The sequence below is a fragment of the Nothobranchius furzeri genome, chromosome 12 (assembly GCF_043380555.1).
Source record: "Nothobranchius furzeri strain GRZ-AD chromosome 12, NfurGRZ-RIMD1, whole genome shotgun sequence".
Taxonomy (NCBI): Eukaryota; Metazoa; Chordata; class Actinopteri; order Cyprinodontiformes; family Nothobranchiidae; genus Nothobranchius; species Nothobranchius furzeri.
The window spans coordinates 47,907,817-47,923,884 of record NC_091752.1 but is presented as its reverse complement, the minus strand read 5'-3'; the positions used below and the strand labels follow the sequence as shown (position 1 = coordinate 47,923,884).

The window sequence follows — 16,068 nt, the reverse complement described above, 5'->3', positions numbered from 1 at the left end:
TTTATAATGAGGACGTTAAACAGCCACACTTTTCCCACAAAAAGCATCAGTCTCTGCACTCGCAGTTTACCCCCGCTCATGTCAGTGAAACCCTCATCATGGTACACTGGTGTTACGTCAGTGTTGTGCCCGGTTTGGTAGCCGGACTCGGTTCCTTCTTTGAAACGTGCTTCACCAACTGCTCCGCCCGGCAGTGGCAAAAGAGCGTTTAGAGCTCCTTATCAACTGATGCTCGGCGTGGTCTTCTGCCTCTCTGAGTTTAAACATCATGTTTGTTCAAATCAAAACTTAATACTGGAGCTAATGCAGTTGTAACCATTATTAGCTCCATCTGTGTGTGTGTGTGTGTGTGTGTGTGTGTGTGTGTGTGTGTGTGTGTGTGTGTGTGTGTGTGTGTGTGTGTGTGTGTGTGTGTGTGTGTGTTTACTTTATATGTTTAAGTGGAGAAATGTTGACCCATAATTTGGGGACATTTTGCTGGATCACACCAAGCTAAGCACCCTAAAATGGAATTGGCATTTAGTTTAGGTTAGGAATGGAACCCCATTAGTTATGGTCAGGGATGAGGTCTTGTTCACGAGTGAGGGAAAACTGGAGCGTGAGATCGGTAGGCGGATTGGTGCTGCATCTGCAGTGATGCGGGCGTTGTACCGGTCTGTCGTAGTGAAGAGAGAGCTGAGTCAGAAGGTGAAGCTCTCAATTTACCAGTCGATCTATGTTCTACCCTCATCTATGGTCATGAACTTTGGGTAGTGACCGAAAGAACGAGATCACGGATACAAGCGGCTGAAATTAGTTTTCTTCAAAGAGTGGCTGGGCTCTCCCTTAGAGATAGGGTGAGAAACTCAGTCATCTGGGAGGGGCTCGGAGTAGACCCGCTGCTTCACATCGAGAGGAGCCAGTTGAGGTGGCTCGGGCATCTGGTTAGGATGCCTGCTAGACACCTCCCTGGTGAGGTTTTCTGGGCACGTCCAACTGGGAGAAGACCTAAAGGGAGACCCAGGACATGTTGGAGGGACTATGTCTCTCACCTGGCCAGGGAATGCCTTGGGATTCCCTCGGAGGAGCTAGCCCAAGTGGCTGGGGAGAGGGAAGTATGGGCCTCTCGCCTTAGGCTACTGCCCCCGCAACCCAACTCCAGATAAGAGGAAGAGAATGGATGGATGGATACGGTTAGGCATAGTGGAGTCTCTAAAATTAATGGAAGTCAATGGAGGTCCACACAAACATATGAATAGAAGTGTGTGTGTGTGTGTGTGTGTGTGTGTGTGTGTGTGTGTGTGTGTGTGTGTGTGTGTGTGTGTGTGTGTGTGTGCGCGCGCGCGTGTGTGTGTGTGTGTTTGTGTGTGTGTGTGTGTGTGTGTGTGTTCACACACGAGTGTTGTGAGCTGGTGTGATTTTGCACTACTTAGGTGTAGCCATCCTTCCTCTGACAAAAGTAACTAAATAACTTTTACTTTGAGTTAATTTTATTTACAATACTTTTTACTTTTAGTTGAGTAAAATGGCAGTTACTTTTACTTGTACTTGAGTAATAAATATCAAAGTATTGGTACTTTTACTTATGTAGGAAATGTTAGTACTCTTTCCACCTCTGCCTAACACTGAAGATGCAAAACACAAAAGATCTGCTCTAGAAAACTGAACAAGTGTTTGAATCCCAAATAGAAAAACACTCTGTTTAAAGTTAAAGTCCTAGAGTCATCATCACACTCTGGTGAAATTCATCCCCCCAAATGACCCATCCCCGTGGAGGGGAGCTGTGAGCTGCAGCTGCGGCTGCGCTCAGGAACTATTTGGTGGTTTAACCCCAATCCAACCCCTTAAAGCTGGGTTTGAAGCAGGGAGGCGTCGGGTCCCATTGTTAAAGACTTTGGTAGGACCCAACCAAGAATCGAACCCTGATCTCCCTGTCCCAGGGTGGGCACTCAAGCAGTAGGCCACTGAGCTGGTGTAAAAGACCTATGACTGTATAAACATGAGTTGTAGTCATTTTCGTCTGCTTTCTCCGGCCCTTTCTTGGCTGATTGCATCCCCAGCAGAAAATGTGTGTTCAGCTGGTGTTGAGGATGCTTGAGCGCAGAGGAACCTTTTAGCCAAACTGGTCTTCATTTTCCACCATCACTCAACAGGGTTAATGCTCGACAACAGTGAAGGAACACTCCACTACAGTTTCAGCTCTGCCTTAACCTGGCCTGTGGTGGTTCCAGACAGTGGCAGACTGGTCTTCGGGAGAAACGGGCGATTTCCCGTTAATCTGGCCCGCTCAGCGATTGCCAACGATAATGACATGTGTGATATTTAAATGAACAATCCCTCATGCAGCTCATCAGGGCATGGGCTCTCCTGACACACTCAGAAGGAGCAAACTGGTCACAAAGACACCCCCTCCTCTCACTGCCAGGGTCTGGAGAAGCTGCAGCACCCCCCCCCCCCCCCCCCCGAGGCAAAATGGACCTAGACGGGCCAGGAAAGGTGGAGCAGAGATGGAAAAAGAAGAAAGCTCTGGCCACAGATGCTTGTGAAGTCTAGCCTGTATGTGAATTCCTGGTGTCTCACTGAGACTGCAGGCTGTGCTCCTCACTGAGAGCGGTGTGTGTGGTTAACAGCAGTCTGGACTGGCAGTCCCAGCTGTAGTCAGATGAGATGTTTACTCCCCAGTGTCCAGACTCATGCAGGAAGCCCCACGTGTTGACTCTACTCACCAATTGTAGCAGGGGTGGGCCGTGCTGACCCAGATAAGTGAAGTTCACATGGACTAATGAACAGGTCTGACCAGAAACAAGAATTAGTTTACTCATCATTTAATTCAGTGGATTTATTTAGCATTAGTTCACAACTTGAGTTCTCTCAAAGCACCAAACAACAACAACTAGGTCCAGGCTGAAGCCTCCAGCTATGTCACAACAGTAGTTTAGTCTGCCACCTGAGAAGCTACAGTACCTTCTACAACTCCACTCATGTGCTGGATGGGCTGTCATGGGAGTTTATTGTGACATGGAGGCTTACTTATTTCCCTCCTTTAGACCAGAAAACAAGTCCTTGGTGCAGATCAGCAAAGTGTCAGTCCACTCCTGAACTAGATGTTGCAGATGTTGGTCAGGAAGGTATCTGGGCATTCTGCAGGGGAGGTTAGAGTCCTCCATTTGCTCCTGCAGAGACGTGGTTGAATATAACAGGTGGTGAGTTTTGTTACACAATGATTTTTCCATGATATAAATAAAACCACCTCACCTGGCTTTCTGCTTCACCTTTGATGTGTCTGGAGAGGCTGCACGTGTCTCATCAGAACCTGGATCCGTCAGATAAAACATTGAGGTTCTAGTCTCACCGGGTCAGCCAGCAGGTCATATTTAATACAGCTGCAAGTGGAGCTGAAAGGGTTAGGGTTTCCCTCAGGAGCCACCGTCCTTCCAGAAGAGACCAGATAAAACGGTTGTTACTGACAGGGTGGATGGCACAACCAGCTCTAAACTAAGACTAGCACCAATGCTAGATTAGCTACAGTAGGTTTAAAATGACTTGAACTGGGTTTTACAGTTAAGCAGAGCCGTGTTGCACCACCTAAAATAAATCCCAGTTTAAACTCAGCTGATATTTTAAACTGGGCTCAAACTGGTATAAATCAAGCGGAGTGGGTGTTGAAATCAGATCTACTCAACAGGCCAAGTCAGGCAGAAGCATGTGCTGAGGGAAGGAAACTACAGTCTATCACAATCATTGCCTCTGATGTTTGACAGATTTCCTTATAATAAAGAATCGAGCAGAACTGCTTACCGTAGGATGGCTTTACCTCGACACACCTTTTCTAAAGCTCAGCCAGTTTATTGTTATTTATTGTAGTTTTTAAGGTAGAGCAGAGTAAAGATGGCCAGAGCAGAGAGTCTCCTCTCACCTGAACCTGTTAGTCTCAGGTTCAGGTGATGATGGTGTCTGGTCTGTCTCATCTAATGTGCAGGAGGCTCGTTTAACAGGATTAAATAGAAATTCAGTTTATGCAACATAAGTACAGGTTATAGCCGCAGTAGAGGAAAGCATCAGGGCACATGTGGAGCTGTAACTTAGTTGTTTTACACGTTTACATCAGTAGGCGTCCAACCTGACTCACTTTTAGTTTAGCATAAATCGGTTGTTGGGATGGTTTTAGAATTCCCGGCCTGAATTGTTGTCCCAGTCTGCTCCTGGTCGCAGGAAAACCAGTTTCTCATGGGCTAAAAGCCTGTGTTGATTCTGTTTGTATTAAACTTTAAATACAGGAAGGAAATATTAGATAGATTCTAATTTCCCCTTTGATACCTTCTCGCTAATGATAGGTAAATATACACACACCTCTGTTCCTGTGTCATGTTGCGGGTGTGGAGATGGTGGACCATGTGTGGTGGAGAGTTCAGGAGGCAGGAGAGCAGGCACGTATGAAAAAATAAAAATGCTTTTAATGGTGAAATGGGAACGACGGGAACAAAACAACGATGACTACAAACAATGATCTGACAAAGACTGGTACAAGGAGGGAGGTATAAATACACAGGGAAATCAGGAACACATGGGCAGGTTAACGAGGGGCAGGTGAGAACGATAAGGGCTAATCAGGGCAGGAGAGAGACACAGTCAGGAAGGCAGGGGCAGAACGTGACAGTACCCCCCCTTAAGGGTCGGATACCAGACGCACACAAGGCCACACAACACAGGAGACTAGGGAACACCAGAACACAGGACTCGGGAACGCTGGACTCGGGGACTCGGGAACACTTGGACTCAGGGACTCAGGAACACTTGGACTCAGGGACTCAGGAACACTTGGACTCGGGGACTCTGGAACACTTGGACTCGGGGACTCTGGAACACTTGGACTCGGGAGACTGGAACACTTGGACTCGGGGACTCTGGAACACTTGGACTCGGGAGACTGGAACACTTGGACTCGGGAGACTGGAACACTTGGACTCGGGAGACTGGAACACTTGGACTCGGGAGACTGGAACACTTGGACTCGGGAGACTGGAACACTTGGACTCGGGAGACTGGAACACTTGGAACTTGGACACGTAGACTCAGGAACTCGGACACTGGAAACTCGAACACTGGGTTGGCAGAGCAGGGGCCTCTGATATAGGCAGCACAACTCTGGTCTTTGAGAGTTCCATGAGCTCTGGTTTGGGCTGCAGTAGCAGGACTCTTGTAGAGGCTGCAGCATGAAGGACCTGCAGGCGTAGGCCCCGCAGACGTGGACCAGGAAGTAGATGAGACTGCAGGAGCGATGCAAGGAAAACCAGCTCGGCGGCAGGTACTCGACATACGGTCGGAGCAGGTGCACATCCCGATTCACTCCATCAGAACTCCAGGATCCGCAGCTTCCGTGGGAAAACAGGACGGGGCGAAACAGCAGAAGAGGAGAAATGATTCTGACCACCCCGAGAACAGGTAGGATGCGCCAAAATCTCCCAAATGGGCTCGACCACTCCGAAAACCTGTAGGATGCGCCGAAAGCCCCTCAGGACGGAATCTCCCTCTGCTGAAAAAGAGAAAAAGCAAAAAAAAAAAATCCTCCAGGCAGATGTTGCAGAGCTCACCACAGGTCCAGGTTGGTCAGATCATTCTGTCATGTTGCGGGTGTGGAGATGATGGACCATGTGTGGTGGAGAGTTCAGGAGGCAGGAGAGCAGGCACGGATGAAAAAATAAAAATGGTTTTAATGGTGGAATGGGAACGACAGAAACAAAACAACGATGAATACAAACAATGATCTGACAAAGACTGGTGCAAGGAGGGAGGTATAAATATACAGGGAAATCAGAAACACATGGGCAGGTTAACGAGGGGCAGGTGAGAACAATAAGGGCTAATCAGGGCAGGAGAGAGACACAGTCAGGAAGGCAGGGGCAGAACGTGACATCCAGCTGCTTCAGCTTCCTGGTCCAACTCAGCAGAAGGTGCTTGGTTTGCTGAATTTACAAATATGTCAAAGTTATGGAAAGCCTGAGGGCCAGCAGCACATTAGTGTTCATCTCTGATGTTTCTGAAGCGTCTCTTCTAGCGTTCCCCATCGGTCTCACATCAACAGTTACACGACACACGAGGAAGAGTAGATCAGCCGTTCGGTTGTGCTAACGCGTCACTTCTCATCGATAACAACAAGTTACTTTCTATTCTGTTTCCAGAGCACACAGAGAACTAAACAGCTGTATTTCTACATACTATAACTAAATTGTTAGCATAGATGTACCGAGTTACATGTTAACACATTAAGCTGTTGCCCCCCCCCCCATGTGCATTCACCTCAGCCACCCAACACGTTCTCACACCCCAAGTGTCAACAAATGACAATGGTGACGCGCTGTGCCAGAGCGTGTGTTTCCGACGCCCACGGTAAAACGGAGATTTTAGCCAACTGTGACCTTTACCCTCTTGCCATTTAACTTTCCCCTCACCCCCATCCTACTTTGTTTCTTGTTGTGTCGTCCCTCTCAAACACAGTTAACTGGAAATTTAGAACGAGAAATTGGGTTAAGGTTTGGATGGGGCGAGGGGAAGGTTAAATCACTAGAGGTTAGAGGTTAAATGTCCGTTTTACCGCGGGCGTGGGAAAACAACGCTCTGGCACTACGTTTGTTCACTCTTCGTCATTTTTTTACACTTTGGGTGTGGGGACGTGTTGAACCACCACACCAAACAGACCATTTAAATAAACATTTCAACAAATGGTTAACTTCATAACTAAAATCAGAGATGAATAAATGAGGTGATTACCATAGTTTCCGGACTATAGAGCGCACCTCAATATAAGCCGCACCGGGCTAAAAGCCACAGATATCTACTGAATTGAAAACATAGTTTAACTGAACGTAGCTGAACTGATCAGTATCAAACAAAACAGAAAAGTTATTGATTAGTTTATTCATCGTCCTCCTGCGCACTGAAACCACTGAAATCATCTTCAGTGTCGGAGTTGAACAGCCTCAGAAAAGCTTCGTCACATACCTTTTCCGTGGCGATGTCAGTGTCACTCTCCGTGTTGCTGTCATCATCCCCGGGTGAAACTGGCTTGAATGAGACCTTCCGTCTCCAGCGCAGAACCATGGATTCATTCATGCCAAGCTTACGTGCGGCAGCACTGTTTCCCTCCTTTACTGCCAGATCGATGGCCTTCAACTTAAATGGGGCATCATATGAACTCATACGTGTAGTTACCATGATGAGGGGGTATGGATTTTTAAAAATAATCTTTGTGGTGCCGGCTGCTTGCATGTGCTAAATTAAAATGAGCACTTTCTTCGATCTCCACTTTTGACTTCCACCTGTTTCACTTTCTGCTACAGCGCCCCCTGGCAGGTGAAAGAAAATATTCAGTAAAGCCGCACCTCATTATGAGCCGCATGGTTCAAAGCGTGGGAAAAAAGTAGCGGCTTATAGTCCGGAAAATACGGTAGATCTCCATTCCCTCTAACAGTAAGGCCTCCTCCATTAGTCCTGCAGTTACGTTTTCCATTCTCCTGTATTTCTATCCAACCATTGCTTTTCTTCTGGAGGTCGAGGCCCAAGCCTGCATGGTGTTGCTGCTATACTTGGTATTCTAATCATCGTCCTTATGTGAACTGGGACCGATGACGATACCCAATAGATATAACTGCACACATAAATCCACATTTCCACTAACCTTTTTCTGTCTGTTTCTTTATATTTTTCCAATATTCTAACGTTTAGGACACTCCCAAAATAAAGGAATGTAGCTGCCTACTTGTCCACATCCTCTCCAACACCTACTAGATCTTTTCCTATGTTTGGTATCTGCTAGGGTACTCTCCATGTGACACTATTGAACATTTTATGACCTTCTGTAAATGATTCCTCCCGTTTCCCATTTAACCCTCATATGCATGTAATTACCCATGTCCACCTGCAGCACTTGTAAATAAACCGTGTCTCTGTTTCATGTGCTTGTTCACCTCTATACTCCCAATCCTTATGTTTTGTCAGGTAGCTTCTAATTTCGGGTGTAAAAATGTATAAAAATCTTGTGTTGGTTTATAAATCAATTTAGAAGCTTTTAAATTGATTAGAAATTTTCACCTTTAAAGAGTCATTTTCTAACGCTAGGTAAACAAACTGCAGAGAAGTTTGTTTTATGGCATATCAATGCTTTTATTTTTATTTATTTGTTTATTGTTACTGACCTCGGAAACTTTCTGAGATGTCGCTGCAGGGTCTGATTCAAACCTGGAAGACCCTGAAACGACTAAAGCTGAAAGAAAACTAAACAAGAAATGTTCACAATGTTGTCCTGTTTACTTTCAGAGTAATAAGCTCCGCCCCTTCCATCCTGGACTCCACCGTCAGGAGGAGGTGAGCCTGAGTTATAGTCGTGTGTGTGTGTGTGTGTGTGTGTGTGTGTGTGTGTGTGTGTGTGTGTGTGTGTGTGTGTGTGTGTGTGTGTGTGTGTGTGTGTGTGTGTGTGTGTGTGTGTGTGTGTGTGTGTGTGTGTGTGTGAATGCGGCTGTCTGACGGGCCATTGCTGTGTTGCCAGTACATGTATGGCGACGGTGGTGTGGCCATCTACTCAATGGAGACAGAGACTCCGACAGCTGAGGACATCCAGCTGCTGAAGAAGACTGTGGAGAGCCAAGCCTCACAGGTACAAACACCTGAAGGGTTCACCTTCAATCAGGGTTATAAGCTAGAGTCCCTCAGGAGAATTACAGCAGAGGTTTAGTTTGAATTCAGCTGGCAGGAACATGTTTTATATGACGGGTAACGGGCTCTATAAACGGCATCAGTGGCTCTGATATCAATGAAGAAAAAAGCTGATGGAAAAATGTGGCAACCTTAAACAAACTTTGTACCTGGCACACACACACACACACACACATGCTCTCCTACACACACACACGCGCACGCACACACTCACATGCACGCGCACACACGCAGACGCTCGCACACACACGCGTGCACACACACACACACACACAGGGGTGGACTGGGATATTAATTCAGGCCGGGAATTTTGAAACCATCCCAGGCCACCGCCCAATTCACGTTAAACACTAAAAGTGGGTCAGGTTGGGCGCCTACTGATGTAAAAGTGAAAAACAACTAAATTAAATCTTCACATGTGCCCTGATTCTTTCCTCTAAAATATAAATATTTGTGTTCTGCTGCTATAATCTGTGCTTATGTTGCATAACCTGAAATTCTATTTTATGCTGTTAAACGTGCCTCCTGCACATTAGATGATATAGGCCAGACACCACCATCCACCTGAACTTAAGACTAACAGGTACCACACTACATGTCTGGGTCAAGAGAATCACACCACAAGCAAGAGACATAAAAAGTGTGTGTGTGTGTGTGTGTGTGTGGGGGGGGGGGGGGGGGTCCCATTGCTAAATGACTGCATCATTAGTGTCATTAGGTTTACTACATAGTAGGCACAGATTAAATGGACAGCCTCAACAATGGAAGAAGCCTTTTGCTGATGCACACATCTCTGGCATCCATATGTACTGACAGACCAGTATACATTGATGTTTTCCTTATAATATTCATATAAACACCAACAACAATAATAATAATAATAGGGGGTTTAAAGGTTATGAACCAAAGACAATACGCCAGAGGTGAAGGTTCATGCATTTAACATGAAATGTCATAAATGATCATCAGGGCTGATGTGAAATCTAATCCAGATCAGTCCAGGTCAGAATTATCATCTCATCTGTCTCATGATCAGCATCATCAGATGTTTATGGCCACAAAATTTCAAGTGAAGCACACTCCTCTTATGTCGTGTGTTTGCTCACGGTCCATATTTCCGTCTAGAAACCGTTTCTCCTCCACTGTTGGTCAGCTGATGCTGCTGTCAGTCATTGCGGGAATGTGTACGGTGTGGGGAAACAGTTTTAATTTCTCTCCTCTTCCTGAGCTGATGGTGACACGCGGCGCGCCTCGCGGCAGTGATGCGCCTTTTGCGCAAAATGCGGCCCTTCATGCATCTCGTGCCAGACTGTGGATGACTGATGTTTGAGGACACACAGATATCTTTTAAAAAATCTTGGTCCATTTTGCCTCTAGGACATTTCGACTAATGAATACCTGGAAATTTACCGGTATGAACTGTACCCTAGAAAAAGTGCTGGCATGCCTAAAGGTTATATTTAAAAGTGGCGGCGGTGCTGGTACCGGTCCAATGCACTACTCTCCGTCCTTAAAGGATGAGTCTGATGATCTGATCATCAGAACCTGATCATAATGATCCGTTCCTCACAGCCGCTGTGTCTCCCTTCCCAACCCACTCCATGTGCCCAGCATTGCACACTGCGCGATAATTAAACTGGCCCAAAAACTCCACCTTAAACCGGTTCTCCCAACATGACCACCTACAGCCCAGCCTGGACATGCATCTGTGGCCAGAGCTTTCTTCCTTTTTCAGTCTCTCCTTTTCTGCTCCACCTTTCCTGGTCCGTCTTGGTCCATTTTGCCTCTAGGGCCAAAGGTGCAGTGGTGCCGTAGCCGCTCTGGGGTGGTGGGTGTCTGCAGCACTTTGCCAGACCCTGACAAAGTGAGGGGAGGGGGTGTCTTTGTCTCCAGTTTGCTCCGTTTGTGTGAGCATCAGGAGAGCAGATGCACTGATGAGCTGCATGACGGATTGCTCATTTAGATATTACGCACGTCGTGACCAGCAATCACTGAGCGGGCCAGTTTAACGGCCAGGCCACCGGGAAATCTCCCGTTTCTTCCGATTACCAGTCCGCCACTGCACACACACACACGCACACACACGCGCGTGCACACACACATGCATACACACACACATGCGCACACACACACACACACACACACATGTGCATGCAAACACGCACGCACGCACACACACACACACACACACACCATACATATGCGTTTCTGTCCTCTAGAATCGGTTCCATCTGTTGTTTGTATTTTTTGTCCATCGTAACTGTGGTTCTTCCTTCATCTGCTGGTTTTTCCTTACCTGTGTAGGAACAGAACAAGACCTGGATTACAAAATGAAAATACAAAGAGGCGATAGAAATAAGGAGGCGTGGGCACAAAACCATGAACAGAGATGATGGAGTGTTACAGTACAGGGGTTTTAAAAGTAGCCTTCAAACATCTGCAAAAGCAGGTGCAGAACTTCCCCATAGACACATTTAAAATGTAAAATGTGTTTGTTTTTTTTGCTAACTTTGTCTTTAAAAGATAGTTTTCTGATCACTTGTTTTTGCCCGTGATCCAAGTGTGAGTAGTTGGATTTTCATACCGAGTCCCGGTCCAATACTTCAGCAATTCATTAAATTACTAAGAAAAAGTAGAAAGCATCCAAGTTGTCCGTTTAGGTATTTTTTATTATTTATTCATTTGTAACTCAGAATGTAATAGAAGCTTTATTACACTGACACCAAACGGCTACAGAAATGAGTGTTTCAGCAGGGCTCAACTTCCTGTTTGATGTCATTTCCTCAGTTCAGCTGCCAAAAACCATCACTCGTTCAGGAAGAAGACTGATAGGAAACATGTTAATATTACAAATTTGTTGGAAAATATTGTCATTTCTCACAATTCATATTGTTTAAACATCATGTATATATATAAAGGTGGTTTCCCAGGAGCACCACTCAGAGTAGCTCGGCCTAGCCGCTGTTCCCAAGGGCACGGTTCTGTATTTTCCCTCTACTTTTAGTCCCTGCTCTGTTGAGGTACCTGCCAAGGCTTAGTCGGGCGGCATCGTGATTCTGGCCACTGATTGGCTAGGGGGCGGAGTCACTGGTTGCTCTTGAGTTTTTTGCCTGCAGCCATTTCCTGGTTCAGAGTCTGACAAAAAGCCATAAAACTGAGAAAATGTCCACCATCTTTCTGCTGAGTTGTGTTTCTGTGGAGCAAACTTTCCCGTCTCACATTTCTTAAATAAAAATAGCCAAAACGACCGGGAACACACAAGGACGGCTTTACCGTTTCTAAACACCCAAAGGAAATAACTGAAAAGCCGACCTCTCACTCAGTTCACGAAAACTCTTGCTTTTCAAACCCTTCACTGGATCCAAGGATCACGAGGAGGACCACTTCCTCTCCGGTTCCCCGTCTGGGTTTTGGGCATCTGGGTTTGGCGCTTGTCCCTCTGGCCCCTCACACCTCTTTTCCTCCTCCAGCTGCACTCATTTAACGGCAGTGAGGTAAACAAGGAGAGTAGCTGCAGCTGGAGCCAGCTGAAAGGATGCTCCATCCCAACCAGAACGCTGTCCGCGGTGCTGACCTCATGGGCGCAGGAACAGAGCCGTTGGGAGTACTGAGGCGTAACACCAGCCACTTGGGCCAGCTCTTCCGGGATGATCCAAAGGCCATCCAAGAGACATAGTCCCTCCAGCATGTCCTGGGTCTTCCTCCCAATTGGACATGTCTGGAAAAACCTGACCAGGGAAGTGTCTGAGCTCTCTTTTCACCGTGACAGACCAATATAACGTCCACATCACTGCAGACAGCACCAATCCACCTAAATAGGGTTATATATTGAGAGAAAAATATACATTTAATTAATAAAAACACTCAAAGTTATCAGAAATTGGTTACGTATTGGTATCGTATCAATTAAAATGTTAAAGGTACACATCCCTAGTTGCGCCCAACCCCTTTGGCCCGTCCCATGAGTGTTGAAAAGGGGACATATGTTTCCTCTTCGGGCTGTGCCCGGCCGGACTCCATGGGTTAACGCTCAGCCACCAATACTTGTCAATGTGCCGCAACTCTAGGCCTGGCTCCAGAGGGGGACCCGGTGGCCTGCGTCCAGGCAAGGGTACACTGTTGCACATCATAAGGGTTCTCCAAGCTGCGCTTTGTCTGAATCTTCATCTAGGACCTGTTTGCCATGGGTGACCCTACCAGAGGCATAAAGCCTCAGACAACTTAGCTCCTAGGATCATTGGGACACTCAAACTCCACCACAGTAAGGTGGCAGCCAGTGGTGGCGGATGAATATATATATTTTTGGTGGGGTGCAATTTAACAAGTGATGTGATGAAAAGAGCATGTCAGTTGAGGTTTGCATGACCTGTTTTGGGATGGTGCATGTGAATAATGAGGTTTATTTTTATTTGTACTATTCACATGTTTCAAATCCATTTGCCTGCTTACAAACTGATGGTTAACGGGCAGATAAATAAAATAAGTTACAGCTTATTTGAAAATAATAATAAATATTTAAACAATTTGTAATTTTGAGTCACATTCCTGTTTTTGTAAACCCACAGCAAATGTCAAACAGGCAGAAAAAAATATTAAAATACTCACTAAACATTAGTCTAACATGTCAAAAGCGTAAATATTTAATCATCCTTTTATCATATTTCTAGTCAAAAACCAAAGGTTTTCAGGAAAAACATGGATTAGAAGTGTTCACATTATGCATGTATTAAAAATAGCCTCGTCACTCATAATTCTAATTAAGTCTGAAATTTGCATTTGGGAGAACTGGGTGGATTTCAGATGCACATATCACCACCAGGGAACGCCAAATCACCTTTCTATGTATCACACCAACAGACGGCAAGGCAAGACAGCTTTATTTATAGAGCACATTTCAAACACAGAGGCAGTTCAGTGTGCTTTACAATCATCAGGACATGATATGAAAACACATTAAAACACATGAAAATACACACAGATAGAATTACAGTTTAGAACTAAAGGAGAAGACAAAGTTACAGCAAAGATTACAGTGGAGACGACGCATGATAAGAAACAATTCATTTAAAGGCTGATGAGTACATTAGGGTTTTTAGTTGTGTTTTAAACAACACTAGGTGTAGTGACTTAATTGTAGGTCACTCAGCTGAGTGGAGGCGGAGAGGTGTTTTTTGACATGCTTCAACAAGCAATTCCAAATGTTGTCTTGCTTTGATGATCTTATTTATTTTACTTGTGCTGCCTTTATATTATTGTGCTGTTGCTTTAGAAGTACAAACAGAATTACAAGGAATAAAAACTTTGCATCATGGTGTGGCATGTGGTAAAAAAACCGCACACCCATATAATTCTAATAGGTACTGCCACCATCACCACAGGTGACAGAAAGAAAGAAAGAAAGAAAGAAAGAAAGAAAGAAAGAAAGAAAGAAAGAAAGAAAGAAAGAAAGAAAGAAAGAAAGAAAGAAAGAAAGAAAGAAAGAAAGAAAGAAAGAAAGAAAGAAAGAAAGAAAGAAAGAAAGAAAGAAATCACCATCTGTTTTCTGTCGGAAGCTAATGCAGGAGATAGGTGTAGGAGACTATTTTCATGTTCAGCCTGCATGAAACACTCAGTGACCCATTATAATCAGGAATAATCATTACAAATGGTTTTTCAGTGAACAACACCTTTAATTCCTGTCTCATGTTTATTACTCTGGATTAAAATATGTTTTATGTCCCAAGGGTCTGAAGGATCTGAAGAAGGACAAAGTCCTGATGCGGAGAAAGTCAGAACTGCCACAGGACGTTTACACCATCAAAGCGTTGGAAGCTCACAAGAGGGCCGAGGAGTACCTGACAGCCAATCAGGAGGCTCTCTGACCAGGGGAGGCAACCCCTCCTGAGCCCAGCTCAGTCCCCTTCCTTCTACCCATCTCTGCAGGGAGGAGCTTGTTGCTGCTGTGGACGATCAGATGAGGACAGAGCTGATGCTACGTTCTAACAAAAAAGATGAGAAACTCAGCTCAGCGCCTGGTAGCTGATTAAAAGGACACTAGAAACTCAGACTGTCCACATACCGTCCAACGTGTGTCAGTGCTCCACTGTGACTGGACATAATCATGCCACCCCCCTCAGCCAATGCTTCTTCTGGACTTTACCGCTGTCATGTGTGAAGTACCTGAATGCATCACCTGCAGCAATTTCCACCGCAGGAACTGACAGCCTGTGGTGTGTGTTCAAGCTCCCACCGATGCTTCTCAGCAGAAAGTGTTGTGATTCAGGTGCATTCAGAAACGAACTGATGTCACTGACATGATGACATCATCACTGTGACACATGTACCTGCAGCTACAGGTGTTGAACGATAGCCGCTGTTCTTCACACGTCGTTATTATTGGTGTATAAATGGTCATTTTGGCTCACTCCAGATGTTCAGTGGAATAAAAAATCTGATCTTACCTCAAAGTGTTATGGTTTGCACAAATAGTGATTTCATCAGGACGTGCCCAGGCATCAGTTCTGATTAAGGTTTGAACTAACTTTCTGTAGACTCGGGTTCAAATAGTGGCCTGTGAAGCAGGTCGAGCTGAGTTTCCAGACTCGGTGAAGTGGGAAACTCTGGCCTGCTACAATGAAGCTCAGGTCTGTGGTTCTGCCCCCTTCCTGAACGAACCAATCATCTGTCAGCTTGGAGCTACAGCTTCCGATGAACTGAGACATATTGAATGTAAATTCCAATTTTATTTATAAAGTGCATTCAACAAGGCATTACAACCAAACAAGGCGCTGTATGTCCAATCAGAACTCTGCTGAGGAGGCGTGGCCCACCATAACCAAGTTAAATACTGAACAGTGTGATGAAGGCAGAACTATGAGCTGAAATGTAAACACACAGATCTTTCTGGCTTTATAGTTTGTGTTGAGCTGATGTCACATGACCAGCAGAAATGTTCAACTTCCTGTTTCTCTGAATGTGAAGTTGTTCAAATAGCTGAGACAATATTTTTATTGTCTCCAGTATTTTTGAGAACTCACTGAGGTGGGCGGAGCCATCTGAACTCTCCCCATTGGCCACGCTCTCGTGACCTTTTTTGTTTTGTTCATCAAAGCTCTTCCATCTATTGAGTGGGCGTGTTCTTCAGAGAAGTTAATCAGAACCAAATGACCATTTCATCAGCTGTGATAGCCCCGCCCATCACCAGTATCAGAAGTTTAAACACCTTATCCGCGTCCAGGAGCTGCTCCATATTGGTCCAGCGGCGCGCACGCATGGGCCGCGTGACAGCAGACGGCTACGTGCGCTCAAGTGGTGACACGTGAACGCTGCTTCCTGTCGTGTACATATGTTTACTTCATGTGAGAGCTGATTTTGTACAGATGTATGTACAGAACAAATAAA

General features: G+C 45.5%; 1 protein-coding gene across 2 annotated transcripts in view; it reads left to right on the top strand.

The window, feature by feature from the left end:
* The window catches only part of ppp2r5d (protein phosphatase 2, regulatory subunit B', delta), a 63,011-nt gene extending 47,884 nt beyond the window's left edge, over positions 1 to 15,127 (top strand). Inside the window, exons 15-17 of one of the 2 annotated variants that reach the window (XM_054750445.2) lie at positions 8,293 to 8,340; positions 8,522 to 8,629; positions 14,412 to 15,127. In XM_054750445.2, coding sequence (XP_054606420.2) covers positions 8,293 to 8,340; positions 8,522 to 8,629; positions 14,412 to 14,549 — 294 coding nt within the window. In that variant the 3' untranslated portion in view covers positions 14,550 to 15,127. Of the gene's footprint in view, positions 1 to 8,292; positions 8,341 to 8,521; positions 8,630 to 12,158; positions 12,467 to 14,411 lie in introns of those variants that run through there. The other variant, XM_070542651.1, reaches the window with a different exon arrangement.
* The last annotated feature ends 941 nt before the right edge of the window (positions 15,128 to 16,068 follow it).